Genomic DNA, 12,802 nt, shown 5'->3' with positions numbered 1-12,802 from the left:
GGAGGCGGGGACGGGAAACAGCCAATGGGGAGGCGGGGACGGGAAGCAGCCAATGGGGAGGCGGGGACGGGGCTCGGCGGGCGGCAAGCGGCGGCGGCGGCGCTGTACTGCTCCGTGCATGGGAGGGGGAGCGCCAGGAGGTGCCGGCCGGGGGTGGGGGGGGAGAGCGACTCTGTGCTGTCTCCGGCGGGGTGCATGTGCCAGGCCAGCGGGGAGAGGGCAGAGCTGCGTGCCGGGAAGCGTCCCGGGGAAACGGGGGGGCTCGCTGCCGTTAAAAACACCTTTGAGAGAGTTTCCGTCCGTCGGGGGAGCACCGCGGCGGGGACGCACCGGCACGGCATGGCCAGGCTGTACCCCTAGGAGCCACAGCGTGCTGCTGAGGTGGGCTGCGCCCCACATGCCTTCAGCCTCCCGCGGCCCATGGTGGGCAGAGGCATGGGGAAGCCTCCAGGTGTTTCTTAGCTCCTGGCAGGTTCCCAGGCAGGGCCCACCCGACGTCTCCTGAACCCGGCCACGGTTGTACCGGAGGCTCTGGCCCGGAGGGAGGTCACCCGGAGGCACCTGCGTCCCCACAGCGGGACGCGTGGGAAGGGAACTGGACGGCGCTTCCGCGGCGCGGGGAGGGAGGCCAAGACAATGGCTCCTGGAAACAACAGCGGGGACCGTGCCAGGGCCAACCGGCGGCGGCCCCGCACGCTGCCGCCCCACAGCCCGGGTCCGGGTGCCTGTGGTGAGGGTAAAGGGCCCGAACCCAGGATTTCGGCCTCCGTGAGGTCAGGGAATGTTGGACCTCGAGTTGCCAGCCCAGCTGGAGCTGTCTGATAACGCCGAGGGGCCAGGGCAGGCGAAGGCCGAGCACGGGTGGGCTCTTTGGCCCCGGGGCAGGTGGAGCAGAGAAGCCTCCGCAGGGCAGTGGCTCTCCCCGCAGCTCTTCCCCATCTCGGCAGCTGACTCAGCCCTGGGAGCGAGGTGGAGCACTCACAGCCGGGGGGCGCTGGGCAAAGGGGCAGGAAGAGCCGAAACAATGGGGCTGGTGGTGCCAAGCCCCCGCCGTGCTCCCCCTGCTCTCCGCAGGGATCTGCTGGCTCCTGAAGCCTTTCTTTCCCCACCTAGCACCGTGCCTGGCCCCAGCACGTCCTGCCTAGCTGCCCAGTTCTGCAGGGCCGATGTTAGGGCCACCCTGGGCACAGCAGGGTCACTCACGGTGCCATCTGGCACCCTGTCACCTGCAGCAGCATCCTCGGGGCAACGAGGAAGGTCACCAGCTGCAAGGAGCCAGGGACATCGCCGTTCTGGCTGCAGGTCCTTGCAGCCCGGGTGGGAAAAGCTGCCGTGGGTGCATGGAGCAGTCCCCTAGGACAGAGAGGGGTCTGACTTAGAGCCAGCAGCTGGCTGGGTGACCTTGGACGCCGTTTGCCAGGCCTGAATAAAGTGACAATAATCCTCTTCACCTTCTAGCCTTATTTCCTGGGGCCACGAAGCACATGTGTGTGCCACGTGTGGGCAAAGGTGTCACTCAAACCCTGATCCTTCGCATGGCTCCTGCAGGAGGTGGGGGGGAATGTTCATCATTAGCCCTCAGAAGAGCTTTGCCCAAGCTGCAGGAGCCCTGCAAGGGTCACATAGAGCCTTCAGCAGGCAGTTTGCCAAGGGCTCATCCCTGCCACAGCCCCAGCAGAGCTGACCTCCCCAGTCCAGCAGAATCAGACCAAGGGACTGGCAATGCCCCTTGGCTGGAGCAGGCAGCTGGAAGTTCATCACAGCCTGAGCAGCTCACATGTTCCAGCCAGCCCTGGCCTGGGGCTCAGGGCACACCCAGTTGCACCCACACGAGAGCAACCACTAGGCCCTGGGCACCCATCAGGCACCCATTGGCTACAGCTCTCTGCAGCCAGGTGCTGCCTGGGCAGGTTTGCTGTGGGCACAGATGCCTGTACGGTGCAGCTGGGCTCGGGGCAAGAGGGAAAATACTTCTCAGTGCAGAGCTGGAGTGTTATGAGGGCTCAGCAGAGCCCAGTGTCCTGCCCAGGCAGAGACCTTGGCCCTGGCTCCAGGAAGAGGCAGTGAAAGCTGGGAAGGGCAGAGATGCTCTCCAGGCCAAAGGCAACCCAGCCCAGACACTCCTGCCTGCATTACCAGCTTGAAGGGGGAGGAAAGAGAGTTCCCTGTGAGACCCAAGGCCACCCTACAGCCCCCCAGCCCTGACAGAGCTTGTCCCCATCTGGAGCTGCAGGGCAGGAGCTGGTCCACAGCTGATACAGAAAGCCCTCGGAGCCTGGGCACAGGCTGGGGCAGAGCCTCACTCACACACCACAGAGCTGCTCCTCCAAGTACTTTATTAAATAGTTTTCAGGAAAACAGAAGCAGAAAGACTCAGCAGCACTACCCCAACCCCCCCAGCTGGTTAAAAACTACAAACAGCCCACCCCCAAGCCCTGCAGTACCCCAGTGGCTGCCAGGCACATCCTGCCTCCTCTCTTGGCCCTTCCCCCACGTCCCAGCCCTTCTCCACTCACTGTGGACACAGCTCCAGCATCGCAGGAAGGGCAGTAGAAGGCTCCCTTGGGATTCCAACACCCCAAAGGCTGCAGAAAGCTCCCACAACTCCACAGCTGCCCCAGACTGCACCTTCCATGCAGGGCAGCATGCCCAAACGATGGGCAGCCAGCAGCAGTTCTGTCATCACTCCTCATCCTCACCTAGGCAGAGCCACCAGCTCCCCAAATTCAGTGGACTCATGGATACCCCAAACACGACTTCTCCCCTCCCTCCCCACCCTGTGCCCAGGAGCTTTATAAAATAGGATTTATTTTTGCCTTGGGCTTTTTTTTTGCTTCTCCTACAAAGAGTGGTGGGATTTCCTTTGCAACAGCAGAACAATCTCCCTGCGAGGTAGAGAGTTAATTTCAGGGCTGACAGATCCTAAATTCAAACCAGTTTGTCCTAGTTGAGGTAAAATTCAGTAGTTTGTAAGCAAAGTTTTGCCATGCCAGAGGGCCCATCAGGATTCCTCGTTGCCAGAGTCGTCCTCATCACCATAACAGCTCTCTGCCTCCTCCTCCATCTCGTCATCTTCGTAGTAGTCATCGTAGAAGAGGTCTGAGCCCTCATCTGGGGCTGGAGTCTTGGTTTTCACGCAGTACTCCGCCAGAGTGGTGGGGACCTTCACACCATCCCGCTCGGCGTCCACCTTTGTGCCCAGGACTTGCTTCCTGCAGGGGGAGAGAGGAGGAGGTGAGGCTGGAGCCCTGCGCGGTGCAGCCAGCATCAGCCCCTGCAGCGGGTGTCTGTAAGAGGGAGGAGTCGGTTTGGGCGTGAGCAGAAGTTACAACAAGCCGATAAGCACCAGGTCACTAAAGATAAGATCCGGGGGCGGGGTGGGGAGGAGCAGGGCTTGCAGGTATGCAGGTGAGCAGTAGGGAAAGATGGGATGGAACAGATGCCAAAATAAAGGAGGAGTTTGGTTCTCCCTGGTTCAGAATTCTGGGGTGCACTGGGCACACATCACAGGGTTCTGGACACATCCAGCCTGGCCAGCCCAACCCGTGCCAGCCCACTGTGAGGGTGCCTACCTTTAGAGATGGCAGCTGACCACCTCTGCTATCTACAGCTCTCAGGAGCTCTGCTGGCTGGAGGGATAGGGTGAGTACAGCCTGCCCTCCTCGGGATGGTCTGTCCTGTCTTAGTCGGCAGTGCAGTTTCTCCCTGAGGCTGTAGCATGGGAGCCATAGGTATGGTGGAGAGACCTGCAGAGGGACCTGGCCAGGCTGGATGGGTGGGCAGAGGCCAATGGGATGAGACTGAACAAGGCCAAGGGCAGGGTTCTACACTTTGGCCACAACAACCCCAAGCAGCACTACAGGCTGGGGCCAGAGTGGCTGAGAGCAGCCAGGCAGAGAGGGAGCTGGGGGTGCTGCAGAGCCCCAACTCTCTCAGCCTGTGCTCAGAGCAGAGCTGCTGCAGCCCTCTCAGCATCTTGGTGGCCTCCTCTGGACTGGCTCCAACAGTTCCATGTCCTGCTTGTGTTGGTGGCTCCAGAACTGTACACAGTAACTTGCCTGGGAGAAGAGTCCAACTCCCACTTTACTACAACTTCCCTTCAGGTAGTTGTAGAGTGTGAAAAGGTCCTCCCTGAGTCTCCTCTCCTCTAGGCATTAGATGGCACAGCAGAGTTAGAGTACCAAAAGCTGTGGCTTAGATTCCTCCACCAACAAAAGCATTCTTCCATTTACAGAATCACAGATACATCTTCAGCTCCAGAGCCAAACAGGGGTCAGGGCATCAGCTGGGAGCACAACCCAGGCAAGCTGCACCCCAAAGCCAGGCTGAGAGGCAGCTGAAGGCCTCTCCAGCACACACCTGATGATGTCTGTGTACTCTCGGTCCTTCCCTTTGCTCTCCTTCCACTTGCGGTACATCACGGAGGCATCCACGTTGGCTGGAGAGAAGGTGTTGGGTTCATTCAGCAGTGAGATCACACTCAGGAGAATGGTCCTGGGGTGCATAAACACAAGCAGGTGAGGGCCAAGGTGAGGCAGCAGCTGCCCAGCTCCCAGCCACGCCAGCAGCTTTGGCGTCACACAACTCGCTGCGCTCGCACGTTCCCACGCCAGCTCCGACTGCTCTTCGGCCAAGCCCAAGAGCCTTGCCACAGCCTCCAGGCATCCTCCACGGGCTTCAGGAGCAGAAGACAGTCCTCATCTCCCCACCTTCCCCATCCCAGCTCCCCAAGGAGCTACTCTGCCTGCAGCCCTCCCTCCCCCTCCAGCCCACGCAGCCCTCACCGCACGTTCTGGGTGGGGTTCCACCGCTCGGAGGGCAGCTCCCCGCTCTGTGGGTCGTCCACGGGTGGGTGCAGGATGGAGATGCAGACATCACCAGTCTGAAAGTACAAGTGGCACCAGGGTCCTTAGGAGCTGCTGCCCTCAGCATGTTTTCAGCAGCAGCTGGGTCCTCTCCTCCAGCACCTTGCTTGCTTTTCACAGCCTCATAGAATAGGTTGGATTGGGAAGGACTTTGGCGATCATCCAGTGCCAACTCCAATGCCAGGGGCAGGGACACTTCCCATCAGCCCAGGTTGCTCAAGGTCTCATCCAACCTGACCCTGAAGACCTCCATGGAGTGGGCAGCCACAACCTCCCTGGGCAGCTTGGTCCAGAGTCTCACCACCCTCACTGGAAAGATTTCCTTTCTAATCTTCAGTCTAAAATCTGTTCACCTCCAGCATCTGAAGGGGCCTCCAGCAAGGCTGGGTAGGGACTATTGACAAGGTCTTGTAAAGGCAGGAGCAGGAGGAATGGGTTTGAAGTGGCAGAGGGGAGATTGAAACTGGATGTTAGGAAGAAGTTCTTGGCAGCGAGGGTGGTGAGACACTGGCACAGGCTGCCCAGGGAGGTTGTGGAGCACAGAAGCACCCAATGTGATCTTTGATCCCATTCTGTGCTTCTGTGCTCCACAACCTTCCTGGAGGTGTTCAGCACCAGGCTGGATGAGGCCTTGGGCGACCTGTTCTAGTGGGAGGTGTCCCTGCCTATGGCAGGAGGGATTGGAACTGACTGAGCTTTGAGCTCCCTTCCAACCTAAACCATTCTCTGATTCTGAGCATCAATCCATTCCCTCTCATCACTCTCAAGTCCCTCCCCAGCTTTCTTGTAGGCCCTTTTCAGGTACTGGAAGGTTGCTGCTCTAAGATCTCCTCCAAAGCCCTGTTTTCACTTTGCCTTTAGCCAGGTGACAAACTCCCAGCCCATTCCTTCAGTCTCTAGGAAGGGACAGCAGAAGTGGAGGTCCCCACTACACTGCCTGCAGCCTCAGGGCCTGGATAAGCCTCCCCCCAAACTCCAGCACAGTGCATGTGAGGCTGCCTAACCATACCCCACACCCCCCCCACTCAGTGCAGCCCTCCCAGTGCCACCCAGCACAGCCCCACAGGTCCCCAGGCCGCAATCCTGGCAAGCACACAGCCCAGGGCCATGCACATCACTCGCCTGGCACCTGTCCTTGGCAGGAGTGTGGCATCCTGCTAGCCAAGCGTGGGAGCCTGAGGGCCTGGCTGGCCTGGAAGCCACTCCAGGACAGGATCCTGACTGTCCCAAGCTTGTTAGCTGCATTCCCAGTGCCAGGCAGGGAACGCTGAAGGCACAGAGTTTCCAAGGCCAGACAAAGGCTGGCATTCTCATCCAGACACGTGCCCTGCCCTCTGCCCAAGATGCCCTGTGCTGTCCCAGGTGACCCACCTCGTAGATATTGGGGTGCCACATCTTGGTTAAGAACCTAAAGGCAGGAGGAGAATAGGGATAATCGATGGGGAACCGGAGCCGAGCCTGCAAGGGAGCAACAAGGAGGTGTGAGCACCGAGAGGGGGAGCACAGCTCTCCTCTGCCAAGCCCAGCTGTGCTCCTGCAGACACAGCCTCGGTGCCAGCCAGCTCCACAGGCAGGACCCCAGCGGGCACTGGGCAGGGGAAGGTGGAGGCAGTGATCTGCTACCTGCAGCAGCTCCTTCACCCCCACCCACCTGTGCCAAACCCTCCCCCTGTGCCCACCCGTGTTAACCCACTGCTCTCCCTCCTCAGAGGGAGCTCGTGGTGCTGGCCCAGCACACACCTCCCACCTTGGCACCGATGGCACAGTGTGACAAAGCCAAGGGCTGGCTTGCTCCAGGGTGGCAAAGAGCAGTGGGGCAAGGACCGAGCGAGAGGGCAGCCAGGGCTGGGGGCCCCAGCTCAAGCCACAGGCTCAAACAAACCAAATGAGCCCAGGGTCATCCCTGGCGCTGCTGCTGGGCACACAGGAGGGTTGCACCACCCAAGAGGAGGCTGTTTACTCTGCAGAGCTCCCGGGCAAGGAAGCATCAGGTGCTGGGTGCTGCTGTTCACACCCTGCCCCTCTAAAAATAGCCCATTCCAGCAAGAGCCTGAGCCCAAAGTGGCTGCAGCACCCAGCCCAGGTGCTAAAAATAAAAGCAGATGAAGAGCACACCACAGGCTGGGCTCCAGCAGCCACAACTGGGCCCACCCCTGGCACATAAAACCCGAGGTGCTAAGGCAGGGCAAAAAGTCAGACTCACTCACGACCACCGAGCGAGGAGGCAAAGCCTGAGGCAGCACAGAGCAACATCCCCACCACCTGCACCAAGAGCTGCTGCCCCGAGCCCACTGGCACCCTGAGAGGGCAGGGGCAGCTTCTCCCTGGGTCACTGCACCACCTGGCAAGACTGCTCCAAGCTTTTGGATGTTTCCAGGCTCTGGAAAGCAAACTTGCAGATGGAGACTCAGCCACTGCTCCTGGGGAGGGGAGGGGGTGGAGGTTGGGCAAAATGACCTCTGAGGGTCCCTTCCAACCTGATGCATTTTGTGCTTGTGAAAAACACCAACAGGCAGAAAAACAGGCAAAGAAACGAACACTTAAAGCCCACAGCAACTCCCTGAGCATTTCTTGCTCTCTGGGGTGGTGCACATGAGACCTGAGACGTTGGATCCGTGAAGCAACAGCAAGAACTAACCCAGCTCTGCCCAGCACTGACCCAGGATCGCTGTTTACCCTGGAACGAGCCTGGCATGGGCCTCATTCAAGAGGGTAAGTGCAAACGAGGCTTGGGATGCTTCTGGAATTACAGCCTCGACAATAGGTGATGCTGCCAACGGCAGTCGTCAGCCAGCAGCCGTTAAAAGATCAGTGTAGAAGGGAAACAGACATCTGCCCCCTCCCCCCCTCTGCACTGCCCTGACCAACACAACTCCATCCTGGGCTCCAACCCCTCTGCTCTCCGCCCTGCTGGCCCTGGTACAAGCTGGTGAGTCTTATATAAGAGTTGTTTGGATTGGAAAAGGCTTCTAAGACCACTGAGGCCAACCTAAGACCACCATAGCCATTAAACCACCTCCTCAGGAACCAGAAACACCTCCAGGGATGGGGACTCCACCACCTCCCTGGGCAACCTATTCCAAGTAAGCCCAAAAAGCAGCCCCTGAGCGCAGCAGGTCCATCCCTGCGCCCATTATCCCCTGTTTGCCTCCCAGCTGTCCCTTTGTCTGACCCTGCCGGGTTCTGCGGTGCAGGACAAGGGGTGGGGAGAAGCAGCAGCACGGCAGCGGCTGGGGCGTGTTTGGTGGAGCTTCAGGCAGCCCAGAAACGCAGAGCAACACACAGCCTGCGCTGGGCTCTGGCCAAACAGCTGAACTTGGCAGAATAATCCTCTTTGTTGTGCCAGAGGGGAGCAGAACAAAACCAGCCAGAGGCAAAGCAATCCCGAAGGGGGCTTGGGAAGCAGCCCTGCTTTGCTGGACACAAACAGGGAGGTGTTATCACGAGCTGGAGAGGACTCAGCTCCTTCTCCTCTTATCCACAGCCAACCAACTGCGTTGGGTCTGGAAGCTCTCGCACACAAACAGGAGCGTGAGCAGCTGCCAGGGTAAGAGTTCAAAGGGCCCAGAGCCAAAAGAGGGCATGGAAAGAAAGCTACGTTTCAGTGAAGAGATAAAACTTGCCTCTGAAGCATCGAACTTGCCTACCCCTCTGCTCCACGAGCAAAACAAACCTCCCAGTTCCTGGGGCACAGCTGACCCTCGGGCTGACTCACCACGAGTGCATCCCCACCCTTCCAGCAACAGGATGGCGACAGAATTACTCGTAGTGGAGGAGGGAGGATGAGAAAGAGGAAGAAAACAGCTAGAGCGGTTGCACAACCCCCTAGGAAGAGCTGATCCACATCCTCTCGGCAGGCACTGCGCAGGCAGGCCGCACACCTTCTCCCCTCCCCGCACAAAAGCACAACACCTGATCCCCACCCAGTTCGAGCTGCTGCTTGCTCAGCCCGAGCTGTCTGTGCCTGCACAGGAGTGCTCTTTGCCTTGCTCCCTCTAGTTTGGTAGAGATGCCCCAGATCCCCTTCAGGAAGGAGGAAAAAGCCCTCGGAGGCATTAGTTTCCCCTTCCAGCTACGGGAACCCTTGCCTAGTTTGGCAGCAGCCATCTGCACATAGACTCCCTTCTTCACTCTGGCTCCTCCTGGCAAACACTCCAGCTCCCAAAGCCCCGGTGAACCCAAGGTATCCACCTACAGACCCAGGTCTCCCTGGCCCTCATCGCCCCCTCATACCCAGCAACAATCTTGTCACGCCCACTCCCAGTATCCGCATCGATTCGACTCCCAAGATCTCCTCTCTCTCACTCCACAGCCCCCTCCCAGGGGCTCTCTGCTCTCCTGCCGTCTCTCCCCCTTCCAAAATCACTTCCCGAGGCATCCTCCCACCCGCGTCCACCCCCCAATATCACCTACGCTGCTTTCTGTCCTTCCTAAACCCCGTTTCCAAGCACACACCTCCACCCTCCGAGCCCCCCCCCACCCCATGAGAGCTTCGCCTCTCTCGAGACATCGGTCCTCCCGACACAGCCCATCCCCCTACTGCCCCCAGCCCCTCACCTTGAAGTACCCGCCCTCATAGTAGGTGTTCGGGGGGCCGAAGATGGCCACCTCCCAGTTGTAGAGGTCCCCCTCATCTACCAAGTTGACCCGGAACCCTTCTACGGGCTCCTCCTGCAGCCCTTTCAGCTCCAGCAGCAACGCCTTCTGCGAGCTGGGCACAAGGGGCCGCGCCATGGCGAGAAGCCGGAGTAGGCCGCGAGTGAAGCCGGGCGCTGGCGTAGACGCGGCGGCCGCTGCGGGGCGGGGGGCGGCGGGCGGCGGGTCCGGGTCCGGCTGCTCGCAGCCGCTCCGAGCGCAGCGCGCGGGGCACGGCGGGAGCTGTAGTCCGCCCGCGCGGGGCGGGGCCAGGGCAGGCTCCACCCACAGAGGCGCCGCTGGCCTATCAGAGCGCGCTGTTGGCAGGGGGGTGGGGCAGAGGGGCAGGTCCCGCCCTCGAGTTGTTCTCTGCCTATCACAGAGCGTCGCTGAGCAGGGGGCGGGGCAGAGGCTCCTTCGCGCAGGCTCTGCCCCGTTCCTCCGGGGCGCGGTGGGGCCGCACCGGGGCTGCTCCGGCAGCTTGCGTCCGTACCTCTGGCTGCCGACGGTAGCGCCGCCAGGCTTGGCACCTAGCAAAAACCCACCGAGGGTGGCCTCGGAGTGCAGCTACTTCCCCATTCAGGCCTCAGCGCAGCCTCATTCCCAGGAGCCTCCCCGGCACATTAAATCCCACCCCTCCTGCCAGTGCTTCCTGCAGCCCTGCTGGCTCCAGTCAGTGTTCGGCGTGCACGGAGTGGTCCAGACCGCAGCAAGTGATGGCCATCAAGTCAGCAGGAAGCACTTAGCACAATTACCATGCCTAGGTAATTATTTTACAGCGTTTCATAAAGCACTGTCTGGAATTCAAGCAGAGGCAGCCACCGGCACGGCAGAGATCTTTCCAGCATCATCAGCTCCCACTTCCCTTTGTGTCACATCCCTGTCACCTCGTCGAGGAGCCACCCAAACCGGCTCCAGGTGCAGCCCCTCCTGCCTGCAGGGATCAAAACAACCCCATCCGTTTAACAGAACCAACCAAACATCCCAGAGCACAAAGGGCACTCCCCACTCCGAGCTGCTTTTTCTCTTAGCAACCACAACTCCTGTACCTTCAGCTGGGTGCCTGCTTCAGGCATCAACCCTTGAAGCCAGCAAAGAAACAGGCCACTTAAAAAAAAAAACAAACATAGAAAGCTTTAATGTCTTACAGTAAACCAACAGACACAGTATAAACCAACACAGACAAGTTCAAATAAATAGCACATGATTCAACAGGCATCTCTGTTCAACAGCAAACTGTGACCTCAGGGATCAGGGTTTGTCTGGTCTTGACCCAGAATTTCGTGTCCCAGATCATGTCTGCAGCTTTGTGGATGAAGTCATTGCCCAGGTCAGAGCTTTGCTCGTCAGAGTCCAAACCGCAGCAGCCAGGGGCGGTTGAGTAAACAGCAGCTCACTGCCACATGGCTTCAGCTGCTGGCAGAGCCAAAAGCTCTCTGCTCACCTCAGCCTGGTGAGGTTTGCTGCCCAACAGTCCTCATCTGCTGTGCGTTTAACACATTCAACTTAATGCTTCATCTCACCTCCAGGAGCAGCCCCACATTTACCTGCAAAGCCTTACAGCAGCCTGTGAGGCAGGGAAGCAGCACCCTTTGCTTCTCAGTTAAGTGCAAAACAAACCCAAACCCAGAAACAAAGCTGCAAAACACGACACTGTGAGGGCTAGGGCAAAACTGTGAGCTGTCTGCAGGTCTAGCCCTGTGTTTGCTTTGTTCTGGCTCGTTTTTAATGAGTAACACTGCCCTGCAGCTCACAGGCCTCCTTCCAAATCCTCAGGTAACACCTAAAAAAGATTTACTAGTGCCAGCTGGATCAGAGGAGCCACAGCTGGCAGAGGCACAGAGGACAGGGATACATCCAGCACCTGTCATGACTGAATAAGGAAGGGGGTGAAAATCTTCTGTCAGGCAGAGCTGGGCTTTCAGACAGGCACAAGCAGTCCCTGTGCCTGCTGTCCAGCTTGGCACCAGGGTCTGGAGCCTCCTTAGCATGAACAGCCCTGCAAAGAGGTGGATGCAGACACAGCCAGCATTGCTGCCACCCGAGTGTTACTCAACAGGCTTCACTTTCGCCACAAAGAGGGCAGTAGCTTTACTCAGGAACTCCTCCCTGCTCATGGAGGGGCCAACCTTCCTCTCCTGCAGCGCCTGGTCCATGGCTAGGGCCAGGCCGTCCGGCCGCAGTTTGGAGCCCGCTTCCAGGTAGCGGCTGGGGATGGAGAAGTGGCTGACGCGCAGGGCATCCTCCAGCGCCCGCAGCACGGCCCGGCACACCCTGCCGTCCGCAGCACCGGAGCCACCGTCCAGGACGCCGTAGAGCGCGTCCGCCTTGGCCGCGAACTCCAGCAGCACGAAGCAGGTCAGGACGCCGTAACGGAACACGTCGAAGGGGACGGCCTCGTGGTCGCGGCAGCGGACGCGGCCCAGCAGCGCGGCCGCCGCCTCCGCCGGCGCGGCCCCGTGCTGGCAGATGCGCCGCAGCAGCTCGCTGTACAGCCGCCCGTCCACGCCCGCCCGCCGCCGCCGCCCGCCGGCACCCAGCACCTCGTAGGCCGCGCCGGCGTTGCTGTCGAAAGCTGTCCTGTCGCGACATGGCACAGACACAGACCCGCGGCCTCAGCACTCCCGCCCCGCACTACAGCTCCCGGCACGCCCTGGCCGCCGGTGCGGGGCACACCGGGAGCTGTAGGCCGCCGCCGCCACCCGTCCTCCTCCGCCCTCCTGCCGCCCGCACCTGTGGGAGTGATGAGCCAGCCGCACGTACCACAGCGCCCGGGCCAGGCGCTGCGGCTGCCCCGGGGGCTCCGCGGCGGCCTCGGCGCTGCCCAACACCAGCCGCTCGAAGTAGTCAGCCAGGAAGGAGACCGGCTCCTCGGGCCGCGCCTCCAGCACCTTCAGCAGCGCCTCTCGCACCATGGCAGTGACGCCAGCCCGCAGCAGGAACTCCGCCTCGCTCCCTAGCCCGCCGCTCGCCGCCCCAGCCGGCTCCGTCAGTCCGCTGCTTGCCGCCGGAGCAGCGGCCGGGGCGGCAGCCGCCCGCCGCCTCTCGCACGCCGCCATCTCGACTGCGGGCGGCGAAGGCTGCTTCCGGCCATGCTACTGCGCTTCCGCCCGGGGAGGGGCGGGGACGAGGGCGGGGCCCGCGCCGCCATTTTGCACACGGTTAGCCAATCGGCGGGCGGGAAGGCAGCAGAGCGCGCTGCCATTGGGCGAGACCGCCGGTCGCCATTTTGAGTGTGGGCAAAGAAGCCGCTCCGGTCGCCATCGCTGCTCCGGGCAGGTGCCCAGCCCTTAGCAAGGGGC

The 12,802-nt window shown here is 60.6% G+C and overlaps 2 protein-coding genes across 2 annotated transcripts; both read right to left on the bottom strand.

The window, feature by feature from the left end:
• Positions 1-2,319: 2,319 nt before the first annotated feature.
• CDC34 (cell division cycle 34, ubiqiutin conjugating enzyme) lies at positions 2,320-9,727 on the bottom strand. The gene is made up of 5 exons (XM_064174995.1): positions 9,423-9,727; positions 6,237-6,323; positions 4,785-4,882; positions 4,360-4,494; positions 2,320-3,212 (listed from the first exon to the last, which is right to left on the bottom strand). The coding sequence occupies exons 1-5, from the start codon at positions 9,597-9,599 to the stop codon at positions 3,002-3,004; spliced, it is 708 nt and encodes a 235-aa protein (XP_064031065.1). The 5' UTR covers positions 9,600-9,727; the 3' UTR covers positions 2,320-3,001.
• Positions 9,728-10,608: 881 nt separating this feature from the next.
• On the bottom strand, positions 10,609-12,630 carry TPGS1 (tubulin polyglutamylase complex subunit 1). The gene is made up of 2 exons (XM_064175042.1): positions 12,234-12,630; positions 10,609-12,080 (listed from the first exon to the last, which is right to left on the bottom strand). The coding sequence occupies exons 1-2, from the start codon at positions 12,557-12,559 to the stop codon at positions 11,549-11,551; spliced, it is 858 nt and encodes a 285-aa protein (XP_064031112.1). The 5' UTR covers positions 12,560-12,630; the 3' UTR covers positions 10,609-11,548.
• Positions 12,631-12,802: the final 172 nt, after the last annotated feature.

The sequence above is a fragment of the Pogoniulus pusillus genome, chromosome 41 (assembly GCF_015220805.1).
Source record: "Pogoniulus pusillus isolate bPogPus1 chromosome 41, bPogPus1.pri, whole genome shotgun sequence".
In the NCBI taxonomy this organism is placed as follows: Eukaryota; Metazoa; Chordata; class Aves; order Piciformes; family Lybiidae; genus Pogoniulus; species Pogoniulus pusillus.
This window is presented reverse-complemented; position numbering and strand designations above follow the sequence as displayed.

Bases quoted from the DNA above. Each gene is read 5' to 3' on its own strand.
- TPGS1 (XM_064175042.1), bottom strand. From the start codon at position 12,559: ATGGCGGCGTGCGAGAGGCGGCGGGCGGCTGCCGCCCCGGCCGCTGCT. The intron at 12,081-12,233 runs GTGCGGGCGGCA...ATGTCGCGACAG, and splicing joins CTGGCTCATCACTCCCACAG to GACAGCTTTCGACAGCAACG.
- CDC34 (XM_064174995.1), bottom strand. From the start codon at position 9,599: ATGGCGCGGCCCCTTGTGCCCAGCTCGCAGAAGGCGTTGCTGCTGGAG. The intron at 4,883-6,236 runs GTGGGTCACCTG...TTGTACTTTCAG, and splicing joins GGCACCCCAATATCTACGAG to ACTGGTGATGTCTGCATCTC. The intron at 3,213-4,359 runs GTGTGTGCTGGA...CTCCCCCTGCAG, and splicing joins GAGTACACAGACATCATCAG to GAAGCAAGTCCTGGGCACAA.